We start from the raw sequence: 19,497 nt of genomic DNA, 5'->3' as shown, positions 1-19,497 counted from the left end.
CACAGAAGTAACCCTAGAGAATAGCATAACTTCTCAGGAGGCTGTTCCTTTTTCAGCAGCAAGGGCTGAGGCTGATCCAGGAGCTCTCTCTCTCTCTTTCTGTGGGCATGTTTGCCTTTGGAGTTTGTTTCCCCAGTTTTAATCATGCCACTCCTGACAGCAAACTTTCAACGCTGCTAAAATGTTTCTTAATATCTAGCCCTGGCTACCCCTCAGAAATAACCCCCAAGGCTTCACGTTACTTTAAAGATACTTAAAGATCATGATAATTAGTTTTGAGTCTTGGCTGCTTCCATCAAGAAGAAACAAGAACATGATTGTAGTGGAGGGGAGGGGGGAGAAGGAGGGAGAACTTCCCAACCAGGTTCCACATCAGCGTAATGGTGAATTAAAACTCTCCATGTATCCAGTGTTGTTCATTTCTGCTTTGAGACTCCAGGGTCAACTCCAAGTAAACATTTCATATAATAACAAAGGGGGGGGGGAGAATCCTGAATTCTCTGTGGTTTTGATTTCCAAAAATATAATTCTTCAATTAGCAGAACAAGCCTTCTTTTGTCTTTACTTCACTGGTTAACTGTAACTCTGTCAAAGCAAAGGCCCTGTTAGCTGAAATGTAGTAATTGCCATTAAATCCACTGTACTGGTTCAAGATGTCTGCAGGTGGCAGGTGATTAAAAGATTTTGGTGTTCCTGAGCCTGCCTGTCTCAAATACTTCTGCTATTCTCATTATGATATTTTTATGAGAAAGGACCCAGAGGGAGGAGAAAAAGTGTAATGGTATAAGTTGGTAGGCTAGCATGTAGGGTTGCCAACTCAGGGTTGGGAAAGTTCTGGAGATTTGAGGGGCGGAGCCTGGGGAGGGCGGGGTTTGGGGAGGGACCTTAGCAAGGCATAGTGCCATAGAGTTCATTCTCCAAAGCAGCCATTATCTCCAGGCAAAATGATTTTGGTCATCTGGAGATCAATTGTAATAGTAGGAGGTGTTCAGGTGCCACCTGGAGGTTGGCAACCCTGCCAGCATGTCACCATGTTCCTCTGGCATCCACCAGGATGAAGACCTTCTTTGTGGTGGCCCTGTCCTTGTGGAACCAGCTGCCAGACGGTACACAGTCCCTGTGGAATTTATATAAGTTCCACAGGGTCTGCAAAACAGAGCTCTTCTGTCAAGCTTTTCATTAGTCAGGTCTGTTTATGTGGGCTGCCGTTTTAATATGTTTTATATTGATATCTGTTAATATTTTAGCTGTTGTTAGCTGCCCCAAAACTGCTTGGTGGTGAGAGGCAGCATATAAATTTAATAATAATTATTATCAGCACAGCTGGTCTGATGCATAAGAACTCCCAGCCCTTGCTTGGGTTAGAATTCTCAGAAGCACCAGTGAAACAGAGCGCACTCTCGTACATTAGTTAGTTCATTGGATTTCAGGATTTTATTTAGGCTATTTATATCCTGCAGGTCTTCAAATGGCTCAAGGATGTTGAGATACAGTTCTGAAACCAAGCACTGAGATACTCAATCCAAACATTGTTTCAGCCTCTTCTGCACTATTGCAAAGGGATCACAGGGTGCACTCTTACACTATGCAGCACCACCATTTAGCATGAAGTGGAAACGTCTTTGATCATCTTAAGGCTGAGCAGAACTGGTTTCACTTACAGACAGAACATGTGTTGCCTCTGTTGTTTGTTGTTCTGTAGCCCCTTGTGATAAAACTTGAAGACTCAATACTGAAGAACCATGCCTGGAACACCATTCCACAGCCTCATGTTTAAGCGCTGTACAAGCCCTGTGCTAGTCCTAAAAGGACAAAGGCAGATATATGGTGCTTTCACACAATGATTGTTTGCAAGTGGATTTTGCTATTCAGTTGTAAAGCACGTTATCTAGTGTGTGAACCGCCCCCATAGAAGCCCCAGTGTTCAAGCTGAATGGTTGAGCTGTTCCAGTTTGGTACAATAGCATGTAATGACTATTTTCCTTCCTTCCTTCCTTCCTTCCTTCCTTCCTTCCTTCCTTCCTTCCTTCCTTCCTTCCTTCCTTCCTTCCTTCCTTCCTTCCTTCCTTCCTTCCTTCCTTCCTTCCTTCCTTCCTTCCTTCCTTCCTTCCTTCCTCCCTCCCTCCCTCCCTCCCTCCCTCCCTCTGTTCTTTTTCTGGTGCCACCATTTTCCCCAACAGAATTACAATCGTCCTCCCATCATGGCCCTGGCTGTCCCAGTGGCAGTGAAATTCCTGCAAAGGGGTAACAGAGAGCTGTGCAGGAACATGTCAAGTTATCTTTCCCTGGCTGCCATCAGCAAAGCAGACCTGCTGGCTGAGCACTCAGAAACGATCGTAAAAAGCATCCTGCAAGGTAAGGAAAAGTGTATTCACTCTGTTGATTTTATCACTCCTAAGCTGCTGTGAATTATTTTTCATACATTTATTTATTTACAGTTCACCTTTCTCACTGAGACGCTAGGCGGATTACACAGTGTAAATCACCAAATGGGACATTCAGGCCAGCCCTAGATTATCTGGCACCCTAGGCAAGGCTAACATCTGGCACCCCCCGCACTGATAACCAATTTTCAAAAACAGATTAATTGTAACACCCAATTTGGCACCTCCAGAAGTCCAGCGCCCTAGGTAATCACCTAGTTTGCCTAGTGGTAGGGCCAGCCCTGGAGACATTCATGTGATTTTTAAAGGCTTTGATCCTTGACTGCAACAAGATAGCTTCCTTGGTATATGTATGTATGTATTTAGAACATTCATAGCCTGCCTTTCTGCTTAAAAGCCATGAAAAAGACACATTTTACACCTTCACATAGACTTCACAGAAGCTGGGCAGTTGACTGGGATGATGGGCAGGGAGGGAAGACCCTCTTGCTCTCAACTGCAGATAGGATGCAGCTCAGAAACGGAACCAGTCTTTATGTATGCACTGCCTTAAATATACAAGAATGAGCCAGTGGACTCTAAGAAAGTCATAGTATTTTGGTCTGTAGTGATAACTCTTCATATAGAGTAGTTTATTCCATTTTCAGCACAATTCAAAGAAATTCTTCCTCAGTAGCGAAGGGTTCAGAGGAAAACAAGATGCTCAGGCTGCTCCGTGTTTTGTTTGATGGTTCACAATCACAAGCTGGGAAGGCTGAAGGAACAGAGTTCTTCCTTAGAAGATAAGATGGTGGTCATATATTGACAGTAAGAATGTCTTTGCTTTCAATGTGTTTCTTTAAAAAATTCTTTGAATTCCTAACAAAACAGAGGTATTAATTAATAACAGGGCCTGCTACAAAGCTGATAACTACAATGATGGTCTTGTACAGCTCTTGTTTGTTCAGAAGGGTTTGTTGAGAACATCCTGGTGGGTAGCATCGCATGACGTCTCACTGCAGGCCATGTCACAGTTCTGCTATGACCTTATTAGTGGAGGTGGTTGTGAAAATCCATTAAGTGGAACCAGGTCTTACCTTTTAGATGAGTAGTGAAATTGCATCTAGCAGATATTTGGGAGCAGCTGGAATAGCCCTGACTAGCTCAAGTTGGTTAGAGCTTGAAAGGTAAGCAGGGTCAGTTAATGGTGTAGTGGAGAGCCAGTATGGTGTAGTGGTTAAGTGCACAGACTTAACTTATCTGGGTTTGATTCCCCAGTTCTTCACATGCAGCTGCTGGAGTGACCTTGGGTCAGTCATAACTCTCTCAGAGCTGTTCTGCTCAAGAGCAGTTCTTGGAGAGCTGTCTCAGCCCCACTTACCTCACAGGGTGTCTGTTGCAGGGAAGGGAAAGAAGATTGTAAGCTGCTCTGAGACTCCAAGTGAAGGGCAGGGTATAAATCCAATTATTTCTTCTTCTTCTTCTTCCTCCTCCTCCTCCTCCTCTTCTTCTTCTTCTCACCAGGGAACACCAGGGTTGCTATGCGGAGTCAGGCAATGGCAAACCACCTCTGCTCATCTCTTGCCTTAAAAATCCTGTGCGAGGCTGCCATAAGTCAGTTAGGGTTGCTAACCTCCAGGTGGTGGCTGGAGATCTCCCAGGATTCTCTTAGTCAATAGAGATCAGTTTACCTGGAGAAGATGGCCACTTTGGAAGGTGGACTCTATGGCATTACACCCTGTTGAAGTCCCTCCTCTGCTCAAACTCCACTGTGTTCAGACTCCATCCACAAAACCTCCAGGTATTTCTTAATTTGGAGCTGGCAATCAGAGCTCTATATCTCTCCCCCCTCCCTTTTTTTTTGCATTTGCATCATTCTACCACCAGATGTTGCTCTAGATGCCTGAGAAAGGAATTCTAGAAAGTAGTAATTTTACAATGATCTGATAAGGTTTAGGAATCAGAAATGACTGGATTCGCTTTCAGAACAAAGGAAATAGATAAAAGGGGGGAGAAAATCAGACAGACTTTTATGTAGCATCACCCTGGTTCAGCTCCAGACTGTGTAGAAGTAGCCCTCCCTTTTCTAGATGAGAAACATTCCATGCCCATGGATTCTGTATGCCAGATTCCAGCTTGGAATGCACAAAACCATTGATGATAATACTTATCAATGGTTTGTGATGAAGAGGAAAACTGAATTCAGATCTGTCAGGTGTTTCTCTCCAGACTCATATCATTTCTCAGTGATTGCTTTTCTAACTGGGCTCCTTGTGAGGTCCCAAGACAGCTGCAGCAGTATGATTAGGACCAGAGGGTTGCACAGCCCAGACAGGTCAATACAAAGATCTGTTCTGGGGTTTTCAGCCGTTCCCTGTAAAGACAGGACTTGCAAAGCAGCTTGTAGCGCTGGGGGTTTGTGTGTGTGGCCCTTAGGGTCGCTGGGCAGTGTTCGGCAGTCAACAGAAAGGCTGTGGGTAGGGATAGGGGATATAATACTGACTGCACTATCATGTCACTTCCAATAAAAATAGGTAGCTCTAGGAATCACTAGGAAGTTGTCAGTAAAACCAGAAGTGACATGACATTGCAACCTCCATTGTAGAGTGGGCTGTTATTTTCCTCCTTATCACAGTTCAAACTGGGGGCTTGGTTGCCTGGTTGCCCTTGAATTGATATCACACTTGCTGTTTTTGAAACAATACATGGGGGTGCTAATAAATATATTAATATTTCCCCCCCCTCCATCTTTTGTGTGCTTCACTGAAGTACTTATGGAGCACAGAGGGGAGGAGCTGAACAAATGGAGTCTTGCCTAGCTCCACTGTAGCCACAATGGGAAAAAAACCTGTTTTATATTGTAGTTCCTGGGAGGAGCCAAGAATTAGGCAAGGCCCAGGGTAATATCTACATGGTTTCAGTTGGCCTTAGGGCTTCTGTAAGGAGAGCAGGAGACCCTCTTCTGCCAACCCCCAACCCCCACCACCAGTTGATAGGGCAGTCAGAGACAGGAAATGTGGGGGAATTCACCATCTCCCCAACAGTGTAACATCACTTGTGGAGCAAACCCAGAAGGAATGTTAGAAAATCGCCCTGACACGATGGCACCACTTCTGAGTTCACGTTGGGAATGATGTCGTGCTGTTGGAGCAATAACAGTTTCCACAAGGGTGTGTGTGCAAATTGCTGTTTCTCCAGTGGCATGATGCCACTCCCAGCAGGGTGCCCCCAGATCTCCTGCCAGTTGCCAGCACTCAATTGGCATCCCTAGTTGAGTGAGCATCCCTGAGCAGAGTGAGAGAAAAGGCCCGGGCAGAGACAACCCTGTAAATAAGTTATTCAAATGAAGTGGGAAGTTTGTTCAGAGACAGTGTTATTTATAAAGATAGAAAATATATACTTTGAAATACCCACAACTCATGATGCTATTGAGCTGAAGCTTAGAACCCTGCTAGGATTGAAGGATTTCTATTGCATCTTGCATCCTTTCAGGCAGCAAGAAAGTCAAAGGCTTTCCTTTGTCAAACCAGGATATCTGATGCTTAACAACACAAAGTTTTAGCATTTCGTAGCTCCAGAGAGACCATTGTAGTGTGTTCATCACAAAGCAAATTTTGGTCTAGTGTGTCTAAGACCTGGTAAGTTAGACCTAAATGAAGTATTCCTTATTTTTAGCTGTGTTTATTAAATATGAGGTACTAATAGGGGTTTTTTTTTACATTTAAACTTTATTCTATACTTTTATTCAGTAATGCAATGCATATTTCTGAGGTTTCAGTGAAGACATCTTTCTTAAGAAGACTTGTAAGAAGTCCTTTTTATCTTTGAAGGATGAACCACATTTATGTAGTGTTTGTTCCACCTCATTGGTCTATTCTGACAGAGAACTTTTGAATTTACACAAGAATTAAGGATTCTAAAATAGTAAAACCATAAAATAAGTTAAATGACTAAAATAACAGCAAAACCAGTGGAAAAAAACAATAAAATGATTTCAAACAGCATGAACAATAAACATCTAAGCCCTTAAATCCTGGAAGAACCCCAAAATAAAGCTAGGAAAAACCTGGTAAAAGAACCACCCCAAAACTTGTAAATTTGGTACCATGCAAGTTATCAGATGGAAGGCCGAGCCTTGGTAGTAGATCTTCAGCTTTGCATACAGAAGGCCCCAGGTTCAATTAGTAGAATCTCTAGTTAAATGGAGCAGGTGATATGGAAGACCTCCTGAGATCCTGGAGAACTGCTGTTAGTCAAATTAGTCAACATTGGTCTTTACAGACCAATGACCTGAGGAAAGAAGCTTCATGTGAATGGAGTTCAGGGCTTGGACACCACTACAGAAAATACACTATCCCTGGTGTTCACTTACTTAGCCAATGAAAGTGGACCTTCAAAACAATTAGAAAAGGCATACCTACGCAGAGTACATTGCAGTAGTCCAACCTAGATGAAATATAAAGAATGGGTAACTGACCCAATCAACCGTTCCATGCAAGATTTAAATTAAACCCCACACTTTCTCCATGAGTCCTCCAACTCGATCTATATTTTCTCTTTGCACTGGAGTATCCTGCCTTTATAGCAGCATTGCAACACTGGCATACATTCATACCGATTTTGTACTATGGCTTGTTCCAAGTAGAGAGCCTAGGCGCTTCTCTCCATTTTTGCACAAGCTGCCACGGAGCTGCAAGTTGGTGCACCATTCTCCTGTGGCAAGCAGAAACTGCTTGTAAGAGGATCTTGCTTGCTGTGGGAAAGCAGAATGCCAACTGGCAGCTCCATGGCAGCTTGTGCAAAAATTGAGAGAAAGGCCAGGAGCAAAAGGGCTCTCCACCTGGAACAAGCCTAGTGCAAAACCGGTCTCACTTCCCCCGCCCCCTTCTGTGATGCATAAATTGTTGTGGGGTAGAATTGCACTGTTTGGTTTTCATCTTAAAGCTTGTGAGGAGGTAGAATAATAGAATCATAGAGTTGGAAGGTACCTCCAGGGTCATCTAGTCCAACCCCCTGCACAGTGCAGGAACTTCACAAATACCTTCCCCACACACATACATCCCCAGTGACCCCTGCTCCATAAAATTCTGGCCATTAGAGCACATCAATTGTTCCTTATAAGGGAAAACCTCTGCATGGGATCATCAGGGGCCTGCTATGTCCAGGGTAAATTCAACTGGAATGGCCAAAGATTCAGTGACACGCTTGGCTACAATCTTACGCTGAGTTAAGGATGTTTAACCCAATTGATTTTGGTATGCTTACTGTGGTAAACTCGATGTTGCAAAGTATCCACAAAGTATTATTCACTTCTTGGCACCCCAGATATAAAAGATCTATTTTTGAGAGATATTTCTGAAATTAGTGAAGAGTATTGGGCGGGTGGGGTGGAAATATACAAGGCAAAAGGGAAATGCTGGTCTTGCTTTCAGATTTCAAACCCTGGGGGGAGGGGAAGTACCCTCCAGAAAATGAAATTTTCATAAAGTATTTTTATTTATGGTACAATTTTATAAAAATAATTTCAATAAAATTAGTACAAAATCAATTTACAATATAATACAGCTGTATCCTCTTCAAAGAACAACACAGCAGACAAATTGTAATAATCCAAATGCTAGGTTGACTCCAACATAAATAATATCTTGGACAAAGAACAAGTTTTATTCAGGTGTGCATACCAGGAACAATGGACAAAACCAAAATCTGTTACTTCATGACTCTTATAAGGCTCATCTGTAAAGTTCACATTAGTAATATAATAGCTACAAACAGGGGATTCCCCAGAAAAATGATGTAATATTAGCTCTGCAAATAAAAGTTCTAGCCATTTTTATATGGTTATTTGGTTGATAAAAGTTCTTGAACAAAAATCTGATCTCTGTTATCTATGTGGCATCTATGTGCTCTGGAATCAGTTTAGAGTAACAGCAGTCTCTGTATTAGGAATGACAGTTGCAATGTATGTCTTCAGTATGGTCAAGAACACCTTCTGTGAGTTAAAACTTTTTTTTTTGCTAAGCCAGTGTTTGAATTCATACCTCAATTTTGAACTGCATGTACTGACTCTTCTTGAGGTATATGTAAGAGCCAATGCTTGCAATACTGCTGGCACAGGGAAGCCATTTTAAATTGTTCCCAGGGGCTGTTGATTCTTCACATTGGTTTATCTAGGAGCCCATGAATAAAGGTTCTATATGCTGAGAAGCCTCCAGGCAACTGTAATAGTTCATTGTTCTGACAGCTGCTACTGTCATTTGCAGAAAACTTCTTTCTGGCCATCTTTCACCACTGTCCAACCCATCCACTTCCTCATTCACCTCCTCCTTCTGGCATCAGTTGGGTTGTTTGAACAGCACAGATAAACAAGGAGCCTGTATAAAGGTAGCTGTGGCTGCTAGCTGCTGCATTCACTGAGAAAGCTTTTGCCATATAGAGTCTTGTTTAGGAGTTTCTTTGTGAACAGTGGTTGAACAGCAGCTTATGTATGGTATGTCCTGGTTCACCTCAAAGATCAGGCAATTTTCCACTTGTATCACAAACCTCTGAGATTGAAAGCAACCCCTGTGTAGAGGCCATATTATGTATAATAGCCCTAAGATTTGTAGATATTCAGGTTTGTTAGACACTGTGTGCTTGCTTTGTTCATATAGTTTGGAAGGATATTCCTTGCATTTGTTCAAAAAGTGAAAACATATTGAGCTCCTCCATGGGGCAGAATCTCTGTAACCCCCCAACCAACTACACTGCCACGGATGTTGCACGATTCTTCTCCGCTCTGCCTCGTTATCTCTTTTTCACTTAGGACTCTGTTCCAAATATTAAAGCCAGTTATTTTTCCAGAGAAAGCTAAAGATTCATCAAAACCACCTCCAACACAGCAGCCATTCTTTTCTTGGCCAATCTGTAGAATTCCACCGTTTGGAATGATGTGTCCCTCAGCTATGTCTGAGGAGGCCTTCACTGGCTTTCCATTTATAAACAAGGATGCATTCCCATTAACCGAGTTCCAAATGCCACAAAAGTGAGTCCACTGTCCAGAGGAAATGACATTTGGGGCAACTATCTTGTTCAGGTCACTACTCACAGCAAGAACTGCAGAATCATAGCTAAGGTAAAACTGGATTTCATAAGGATTTCTCTTGGTTCCGTATGAGAAAACAATAGTTTTGTCAAGCATTTCAGTCGCTTTGACCCACATGCAGGCAGTAAAGGAAGAGAGCATCATTTCAGTTGTTGGATGAACACTCGCAAAGATCTTTTTGGAACGCATTGGGAATAAAAGAGCTGTCTCACAACCTGCCAAAAAAGGAGGAGGGGGAGGAAAGAAGCCATTATCAACCAGTTAACATTGTTTACAAGTCTCATGTGTATCTCAGATAACTATAGGACAGTATAATTTGTTCACATGGTTCTACAAATTCCTGTTTCCAATCAGCAAAAGTCTTAGATACACAGTTAATGGGACAAATAATGGATCTGATGCACATTGTTCAGCAATTCATACGATTTGCTATAATACTAATTATTATCATATGGCATTATGTGTAATATAGCCAGGAGATCCTGAGATTGTTTGGCAACCTTAAATTCTAACTCTTAAGTATTATACACCACTAGGTAGCAGGCTAGACATTTTGGGGACTGAGAAAGCTCTGAAAGAGCTGTGACTGATCCAAGGTCACCCAGCTGGTTTCATATGGAGAAGGGCAGAATAGAAACTCATTAGGGTTTGTAGAATCTTTCGGGCTCAAGTGCTGTGTTCTACTGGAGAAAGTTTTCCTTCCAGACGTTTCGTTCTCAGCTGCGGAGAACATCCTCAGTGGCGTTGCAGCCGGAGCAGGCGCTCTGACCTTCTTCTGACCAAGAAGGTCAGAGCGCCTGCTCCGGCTGCAATGCCACTGAGGATGTTCTCCGCAGCTGAGAATGAAACGTCTGGAAGGAAAATTTTCTCCAGTAGAACACGGCACTTGAGCCCGAAAGATTCTACAAACCCTAATGATGTTACCAGCCGTGAAAACCTGAAATCTTTGAGAATAGAAACTGGTTGTCCAGTTTAGAGACCGTCACTTGTAACCACTACACCACACTAGGAATGGCAAACTAAGCTTGACTTATGGACTCTACTACCTGAAGATTTAGGCAGAAAACTTCAAATAAACTGAAAGAGCATGGACATCTATTATTTCTATAAAATTTAAATATCTTATATGTAGGCATAGCATGAATCATGCTCAATACAGCCAGCATTGTGTAGTGGTTAAGAGCAGTGGACTCTAATCTGGAGAGCTGGATTTGATTCCCCGCTCCTCCATCTGAAGCCTGTTGGGTGATCTTGGGCCAGTCACAGTTCTTTCAGAGCTGTCTCAGTCCCATAAGGTGCCTGTTGCGGGGAGAGGAAGGGAATGTGATTGTAAGCCACTTTCTTAGGTAGAGAAAAGCAAGGAGGATTGGATCTATATCCCACTCTTCACTCAGACTCTCAGAGCAGTTTACAGTCTCCTTCCCTTCCTCTCCCCACAAAAGATACCCTGTGAGGTAGGTGGGGCTGAGAGAGCTCTCAAAGAACTGCTCTTGAGAGAACAGTTCTGAGAGAACTGTGGCTTGCCCAAGTTCATCCAGCAGCTGCATGTGGAAGAGTGGGAAATCAGACCTGGTTCTCACAGAAAGAGTCTGTGTTCTTAACCACTTAGGGTTGCCAGGTCAGTGCTGGAAAATACCTGGAGACTTTGAGGGTGGATCCAGGTGAGGGTGGGGTTTGGGGAGGGGAGGGGAAGGGCCTCAGCATGGTACAATGCCATAGAGTCCACCCTTCAAATCATCCATTTTCTCCAGGAGAGCTGATCTCTGCCAGCTGGAGGTCAGTTGTAAAAGCAGGAGATCTCCAGGCCCCATCTGGAGGCTGGCAGCCCTATAACCACTACACAAAACTGGCTCTCTAAAACCAACTTTTCTTTCTTTCCTCACTGAGTGCCATTTCACGGCCATATTTCCTGCTTCAGGACCAATCATAGCTAACCCCTCCCACCATATCATGACACTTTTTTGACTGCTAGGAACATGGTTAGCCCTCTCCATGCCTAGCAGCAGAACAGGTAGAGACCAATAAGTTTCCAAAATCAAATCAGATATCAAAGGGCACATGTTACCTAAGCATTCCTAACTCTGTGTTTGTTCCTGCACTCTACATTTAATCCTCCCCACCCAACCTCAAAGCTATCTCTAATCTTTCCACTATACCACCAACCTAAGCAGTCAACTCAATCCCAGGCTCCCATATTCTTATATTTACCTCACTGGCTTTGCTTAAATCCCTTGGCAACTGTTTATATATTTATTTAAATGTATACCCAATATAATATTTAATGCACCAAAGGGCCTTCCAAAGCAGCTTGCAAAATTTTTTGCGATGATATCATAATTAAATAAAAGTATCAGGACCAGAAACAATGTGGTATCAATTTTTAATTATGTGCCCTATGACCCTTTTTATTGTATATGTTCTCCTCTCACCATTGTTTAACAGAAAGAGTTGACTAACTTCCACGTGTGCATTTCAGTAATGGTTAGAGTATTCTGCCATAGTTTAGGCAATCCAGTTTGATTACAGATGGAATTCATTATAAACAGAAATGCAAGCTATTACATAATGTTAGATAGTGTCCCGAACATGCGGTTTGGCATAAAAACCTTACCAGTCACATCTACCTGTAACTACAGATGTACAACAGGAAACAAGACATTCCAGCCCAATTAATAGGAAAGGGGGTGGATCTACACTACCGGTGGTGTTAACTTTCTGTATCTGGTCAAAAATACATGTAATCGGTACATTAGTCAAGTTATGAGAGTTTTGTGCCAGATTCCCATGACTACTTTTGACATAGTAAGGAACTTTCCCCCATTATTTTTCAATGAGGAAAGAGTTTTTATGATCCTGCCTTCTATGTGGTAAAGCTATATATTTTCATGGCCTGGTAATTGGTAGGGGGTGGGGTTGTTTTAGAATTAATTTCAGTGGCAGGGGGAGTAACCTGCAGGATTAGTTCTTGTTGGAAATATTACTAGACTTACAGTTTTACTTCTTGGTGCAAATATTGCTAGGGTTCTTGGTGGACAAAAAAAATGTGTCCAAACTTGCACATCTGCCTGTCATCCCACTCCTGCCCTTGACCCATCTCCACCTCACCTGAAGCCAGCTCAAAAAGGTACCACGTCAGAAGTGGTACCCAATCACTGGAGCACCTCCAAGGCACCTCCCTGGCTGTATGGACGGCTGGGAAGTGCCCGGAAAGCACCTGGGGAGCAGCGAACAGGGTGTATGAATGCTCTGGATGCTCCCCCAGAATGCCCATGGCCTGTCCCTGTTCTGCAGGTCATCTGGACATTTCAGGGCACTCCAGTTTCCACCGGCTCACTTCCAGGTTAGCATGCTTCCACCCTGAGTCGGCAGTCTGAAACCAGTCTATGGCTAGTGTTATTAGGGTTCTTGAACACACACAAAACTGCCTTGTTCTGAATGAGACCATTGGTCCATCAGTATCGGAACTGTCTACTTGGACTGGGAGCAGCTCTCCAGGGACTCAAGCAGAGGTCTTTTACATCATATTCTACTTGGTTCTTTAAACTGGAGATGCTGAGGGTTGAACCTGGGACCTTCTGCATGCCAAGAAGATGCTCTTACAAGTGACCCACAGTCTCTCCCTTTTGTAATAATCAAGAGAAGAATCAAGGTATTGATTGTACAATAAAAGACAGCTTGTGACTAGTAACCTTTTCTACTTATTGGGCTGGTCATGTGCTGTTTAGTTTTGAACTTCTGAATGCATTAAATAATTTTGAGTATTCAGAACTGGACACAGAGAGATGGCTCAGCAGGGGTACTGGTCTAAACAGCAAAGAGCTGTATATATATAAATGACCTTTTAATTAGCAGAATTTCTAGCTTTATTATTGAGTAAGCAAAATCAAAACCAGTTTTATAAGCAACCAGCAACAGTATAATTAGAAAACCCTTTCAGAGTCAACCTGGCAGGAATCCAGATTATGTGAGAAATCAAAACCAGTTGCTGAAAACTCTTTTAGAAAAGATTTCCAGAGGGATTTATGGGGTATTTCAAAAATCTGCTCTTCTTGTTCATAATCAAATCATGACTTTTCTTTCCCCCTTCAAAACATATGAAACCAAATGATTCTGCTATGGATTAAGAACAGGTTATGTGAAGTCAGAGGAATTATTCTGTAGAGCACAAATCCAACCAAAATTAAAACATTTTTCACATCAATGTGGGGAAATGGAAGCATTTATCTAAGGCTGGAGCTAAACATTACAACCAATCTGCATTCCCCATGACTCCTCCTCCTCTCTTCCCTCAAAAAATTTAGCAGTTCAAAACATGTGACATGATGACATCACTGTGTTGTGATTTTTTTTCTCCTTCTCATGTTGTAGTCAATGAAGTCAGGTGGGACTGGGGAAACTTCCAATGGGATGAAGACATGTTTTGTGATACTAAATATTACAGGAATGGGAGAATGAGGAGACTTAGGGTTGCTGCTTCCAGCTATAGCCACATGTTGGCCACACTATCCACTTACAGTATAATGGTATAACTCTCACATTGAAATCCCTAAGAGATCTGATTGGTTTAAACCATTTATTATCGCTTTAGTACAAATGTGCACAAATGGGACCCACAAGAATAATTTCTCTTGCGTTTCATGAATGTATTCCAAAAGTAAGAGGGACTATAAAGTGCTAACTTGATGTTTCCATTTTTAATAAAACAAAATGCTAATCAACAAAAATGAACCACTAATCATTCCTTGTATCTTATTAAATGATTTAATAATACCTTATAAGATTGTAAGAATTTTCTTGCAATACAGACTCATATTTTGCTGATTATTCTGTAGCTATTAGCAACATCTATGTCTTTCTACCTGATCACAAGTGTGTGTGTATATATATTCTGTTGTAATTGACTTTTGCACCAGAGAGAACAGAAAGGCAAAATGTAGAATACTTAACAAGGCTCAGCTTTTTCTCTACTCTAATACATCAGAAACGATTTTAAGGATGATGATGCCATACTGGTTGGATGTGAGATCTGGGCATGCAGAAGAAATTACATGGGATATTTAACCATGTCTAAAATTCAGCCCAACTGTTAGGGTTGCCAATCCTCAGTTGGGGACAGGGGAGCCCCTGGTTTAGAGGCCCTCCCCCCACTTCAGGGTTATCAGAAAGCAGAGGGGGAGGGAAATGTCTGCTGGGCACTCCATTATACTCCACCGAGACCAATTCCCATAGGGTATAAAGGAGAATTGATCTATGGGTATCTGGGGCTCTGGAAGGGCTGTTTTTTGAGGTAGAAACAACCAAATTCTTAGCAAAGCATCTGGTGCCGCTTCTCAAAACACGCCCCCCCCCCCAAGTTTCAAAAAGTTTGGATCAGGGAGTCCATTTCTATGAGTCCCAAAAGAAGGTTCTCCTATCCTTCATTATTGGCAAATGAAGGAAAGACTTTTAAAAGGCATGTGGTCCCTTTATATGTGATTGCCAGAACTCCGAGATCAATCATGCTTGTCACACCCTTGCTCCTGGCTCCACCCCTAAAGTCTCCTGGCTCCACCCCCAAAGTTCCCAGATATTTCTTGAGTCGGACCTGGCAACCCTACCTAGTGACAGGCAGCTGTTCTTTTGGATACCAAAGACAGACACTGTTAAGCTAAATCTCTATTCAGGTGGAACATTAATGTCACAGAGTAGGTGGAGTTTAGCTTTTGCTTATTTTATATGGTTAATTCTAAAAGCCCTATATTACACAAACATTTCTGCTATATTGGGGGTTTTTTTAACATAATGCTTATAGATTTTTTTAGTCAGGGACCATACTAACCTATAGGTATTTTAGAAGTCCTGGTTATGCAACATTAAGGGGGGGGGAGAGAAGTTTGAAATTCAAAGACGTTAGTTATTTCATTATATTATTTCATTAACATGTAGCATGAATCATAACATCTAAAACATCCACCTATGAATGATTGCTGGAGTTGGGATATCAAAACACGGGTCTTTCCAAGGAGGGAGGTAGCAAAATCTTTGTGAGGTATCCACTACCCAGAGTGAAAACTGTTCTGCCTTCCTGAACCTCTGGGGAGAATCCATTTATGCCCTGAAGCGTGAGAGTTGATGAATAGTCTGTTGACATAATCAGTGGGCTCACAGGGTCACATTCTGCACATAAGTAGCCTCCAAGGAATGCAGTGAAGGAGGCAGGTTAGTAGGAGGAGAGGAAAGGCAGGACTGAAAAGAAACAGGATAGACTTTTTAGAGAAGTATGAGGTTGTGTGTTTTTGCAAAGTATGAATAAGTATGTAAATCTGTGGCTGTGCACCCAGCAGACAAGATATCAAGGCCTAGCAAATATTTCCCAAAACTCTTTAAGGCCTTCCAAATGTTTTTGCTGTGTTTGGACCAGTTCAAAAACCTTTCTTTGTGAAAACATAAGTCCTGAAGCTTCCTTCAACATCTTTCCACATATAGTCCTAGCCAGGGCTTTTTTTTTGGTAGAAAAAGCCCAACAGGGACTCGTTTGCATATTAGGCCACTCCCCCTGACACTCCCCCTGACACCAAGCCAGCTGGAACTGTGTTCCTGTGCCTTCCTGCCCAAGAAAATCCCTGGTCCTAGCTGTGCCATGGTTTAGCTTGTTTTTTTTACTGTGAACCTGTTTGTTGGATACCATGGGGCTAGTCTCTTTGTAAAGACAGCATGCTGCCACTCAGTCTTTGTAGTAATGCTTCCTCACCAGGTGAGAGTGTTTCACCGAATTCCTGAACATGGCTGTTTGGAAGCAGATGTAAAATGCATTACTAGCACTGACTGAGTCAAATAGAGCTTTAACTTACCAATTGGCAGTAAGTTCTGTGTTTTCTTTTTGTGGGATTCCTTCAGTTCAGCTTTTGTTTCCTGCAGCTCTTGCCAGAGTGAGTTCAGAATGAAATTGTCTCCTCTCGTCATGTAGTCTTTCTCCGGCAAACTCCTCTGCTGAATATCCAGCTCTTCTCTCCTTTGCCAAGCGTGTTCCAGATGGCTGAGTCGGTTGGACACATTTCGATTCAGCTGTAGAATCTCTTGGAGGACTTTGCCTTGCTCTGATTCACAGAGCATCACAGACCGGTCCTCAGCTTCTTGGTTCTTCCTTGCCAGCATCTGGTCCAGTTGGTTTGAAATCAGGGAGGTGGCTTGCTCGGTGGATGTGATGCAACGACTAGAAAAGTTCTCCACAAGCTGGAGCATTTCACCTCTCAGTCTCTGCAGCTCCACCTTAAGGATTTCATCCAGGGAGTGGAGCAACATATTCTCTTTCATCTGTGAGTTCTCGAGCATGATGAAGAGCTTGTCCCATTCCGTGTGCTCTCTTTGACAATCGCAGGACACAGCTAGAAGAGAACATAGAGGAGCAGTTATACCACCTTTCTGGGCTGGATTATTTGCTTTAAGCAGTGGTGCAGCACAAAAAGGCATGTGTTTCTCAGACCATCTGCAAACTCCCAAAGTGCCGGGGATTTCCCCAGAAAGTAAGGGAAAGGCATGACTTGGTCAAAAAGCAGCGGTTGTTATTTCAACCTCTGCATTATAAAAGGGAGGAACAAGCTGAGGAATCTGCCAGGCTAAGTGAGGGTCTTGTTACACTAACTCTATTTCTGTATCTGCTGCCTATGGCTTTTACAGCAGGGAAAGAATAAATATTGCAGCCTCTGAATGCTCTTTCTTTTGTTGCTGGGCAAACAGCTAACTTGTACTTAAAGACTGTAAGACTCAGGCAAAAAAAGAAAACCACACACAGCCCAAACTATTACTTACTGTCTTCTGTTGGAGGGATTTCTATTTCATTGTCAAAATTTAGGTAGAAGACATCTTCATAGTCATCTTCATTCTGGGTAGCTGAGAAAGACCAGAGAGAGAGAAAAATAAACAGAAAGGAAAACATTTCTTTGGGTAGGATTCACGAGCAGTTTCCTTGGAAGTTTCAGCCTCTCCTCGTCTGAAAGGTCTGTGTAGTGAGTACCAAGCAGAGAAGATTCTGTAAGACGGAGGTGCAGAAGCCCTTAAATATTGCTGTGAGAGTGCCTGAACTTGAATGAATGAGTAATGCTAGTGCTGGTGCTGTAATAGGAGTGCTTCTGGTTATTATTAATTTTTTTTGGATGGGAGCTCTGAGGAGGGGGAGGCGTGGAGGTTGCACAATCCCAAACCTTAAAAAGTTTGAGCCGATGGGCGGATTAACTAGGAAAGTGACGGGAGAAACAATGGAAAACTGTTCTTGTATATTGCAAAACTCCTTTGAGACTAGATTTTAAAAAATAAAAAAATAAACACCCCCCCCCCCCCCATTGGTCATTCTATATAAAAAGAAGAGTGAATCAATAAATTGCAAAATTTTCAAAACTTTATTTTAGAATCTTTTTGTAGCACATACTAAACTGCTGTAATTTGTGTATTATTTTTAGGTTTCAAAATTAAATGTCCCGGGAGCTTACAGTGTGGCAATTTTAAAATACTGTCTTATCAAATGTTTTGTCATTTACTAGGAAAATGCCCACTAATACAGCATGTGGGGTGCAGAGGCCCTGTATATTGCAAAGAAGACCCTTTTGCAGTAGGAATGGAAGGCTAGATTTTTTTAAAAAAAAATCAGTCAGTGTTTGCAGTCCATCACAAACAAACCTCACATTTCTCTAAAACTCACTAATGTAGATGTGACCCAGGGAGGACCACAGTTCACAAAGTTCCAGAATCCAAATGCATTTCTCTTTCACCCGCATACCGAACTTTTTTTTTTTTGCATTATTTGACTTATCCCATCCAGGTGATCAGCGCATGGAAGCCTGCCCTCACACAGAGAGAGGCTGTGCAAGACCAGAGTATCCCTTGTCTTGCCTACATTATCCTGCAAGATGGAATCCTGCAGATGGAATAACCAAGGCTCAGAGCGAGTGACTTGCTCAAAGGCGTCAACCTCAGACCTGATAAAAATCAGGTTTTGAACACAGACTCAGCATTTATGACTAAATCCAAGATTTGTTCCACTGTGTGGAACAAAGTGTGTTGGACCTTGATTTGGGAGACCCAGGTTTAAATCCCTGCTCTGCCATGGAAGCTTGCTGGATGCCCTTGGGCCAGCCGCACACACACTCAGCCTAACCACTGTTGTGAGGATAAAGCAAAGGACAGTAGAATTATGAAAGCAACTTTTGCTCCCCAGCGGGGGTATAAATGAAGTAAAGTAATTAATTAATCTGGGGTATAATTGAAGTAAAGTAATTAATTAATCTGCTTAGTGTCCCACACAGGGCTTTTTTGGTAGAAAAAGCCCAGCAGGAACTTGTTTACATATTAGGCCACATCTTCTGATGTCACCATTGTTTCACACGGGGTTTTTTGTAGAAAAAGCCCAGCAGGAACTCATTTGCATATTAGGCCATACTCCCTGATGCCAAGCCAGTCAGAACTGTGTTCCTGCTCAAAAAAAGGACTGGTCCCACATATACTTGAGTAATGTACTGAAGACATTTCCCCTGTGAGTTCTGTGAGGATCAGGTGGTTTCAGGAGGACCACTGAAAACTGACCTCTGCATCTCCCCCCTTTGTCTGGACATCCAAGAGGCAAGAGATAAAGGAGATGTGATGCTTCTGTTTTCTGCTGTGTCTAGTTCTGGCGTGACATGAGTGCTAGGTATGCAGTCTGTGTGGTCCATGTTACAACTGGATCCTTAGACATGTCCTGCCATGCAAAAGAGATTTGCGTCATGCATCTTGATATTGAAGTAATATTTAAAATTTGCCCTCTGATTCAATAGTCAAGGATTACGAGCAGGGCTTTTTTGGTAGAAAAAGCCCAGCAGGAACTTATTTGCATGTTAGGCCACACGCCCTGACACCAAACCAGACGGAACTGCATTCCTACTCAAAAAAAGCCCTGATTACAAGCAATTGTAGGACCCAGTGGCTGCTTTTAACCCTGGTTCTGGAGAGTTAAATAATCCTATCTTTTATTTTCTGTTTGCCTATCTCAGTATTCGGAACAGGATATTCTTCTTCAACCCCAACAGTCTACAGAGAGCC

At 42.5% G+C, this 19,497-nt stretch overlaps 2 protein-coding genes across 8 annotated transcripts in view; one reads left to right on the top strand and one right to left on the bottom strand.

Moving 5' to 3' along the window:
* Nucleotides 1-19,497, top strand: part of VEPH1 (ventricular zone expressed PH domain containing 1) — a 180,597-nt gene that overhangs the window by 7,063 nt on the left and 154,037 nt on the right. For all 7 annotated transcript variants that reach the window (XR_009555592.1, XR_009555591.1, XM_060242382.1 and 4 more), the window contains exon 3: nucleotides 2,181-2,355. Coding sequence is in view for 5 of the 7 variants with exons in the window: in XM_060242382.1 (XP_060098365.1) it covers nucleotides 2,181-2,355 (175 nt within the window). In the remaining 2 variants the exon portion in view is untranslated. The remainder of the gene's footprint in view (nucleotides 1-2,180; nucleotides 2,356-19,497) is intronic.
* PTX3 (pentraxin 3) lies at nucleotides 9,004-17,605 on the bottom strand. Its single transcript, XM_060242380.1, has 3 exons — nucleotides 17,236-17,605; nucleotides 16,278-16,811; nucleotides 9,004-9,662 (listed from the first exon to the last, which is right to left on the bottom strand). The coding sequence occupies exons 1-3, from the start codon at nucleotides 17,360-17,362 to the stop codon at nucleotides 9,043-9,045; spliced, it is 1,281 nt and encodes a 426-aa protein (XP_060098363.1). The 5' UTR covers nucleotides 17,363-17,605; the 3' UTR covers nucleotides 9,004-9,042.

This window comes from Heteronotia binoei, chromosome 6 (assembly GCF_032191835.1).
Source record: "Heteronotia binoei isolate CCM8104 ecotype False Entrance Well chromosome 6, APGP_CSIRO_Hbin_v1, whole genome shotgun sequence".
Taxonomy (NCBI): Eukaryota; Metazoa; Chordata; class Lepidosauria; order Squamata; family Gekkonidae; genus Heteronotia; species Heteronotia binoei.
Note: the sequence above shows the minus strand (reverse complement) of the source record. Positions and strands in the feature narration are given on the sequence as shown.

Coding starts and splice junctions, on each gene's coding strand:
- PTX3 (XM_060242380.1), bottom strand. CDS start 17,362: ATGTTTTCCTTTCTGTTTATTTTTCTCTCTCTCTGGTCTTTCTCAGCT. Junction 16,812..17,235: donor AATCCCTCCAACAGAAGACA/GTAAGTAATAGT, acceptor GTTCTCTTCTAG/CTGTGTCCTGCGATTGTCAA. Junction 9,663..16,277: donor ACAGAACTTACTGCCAATTG/GTAAGTTAAAGC, acceptor CTTTTTTGGCAG/GTTGTGAGACAGCTCTTTTA.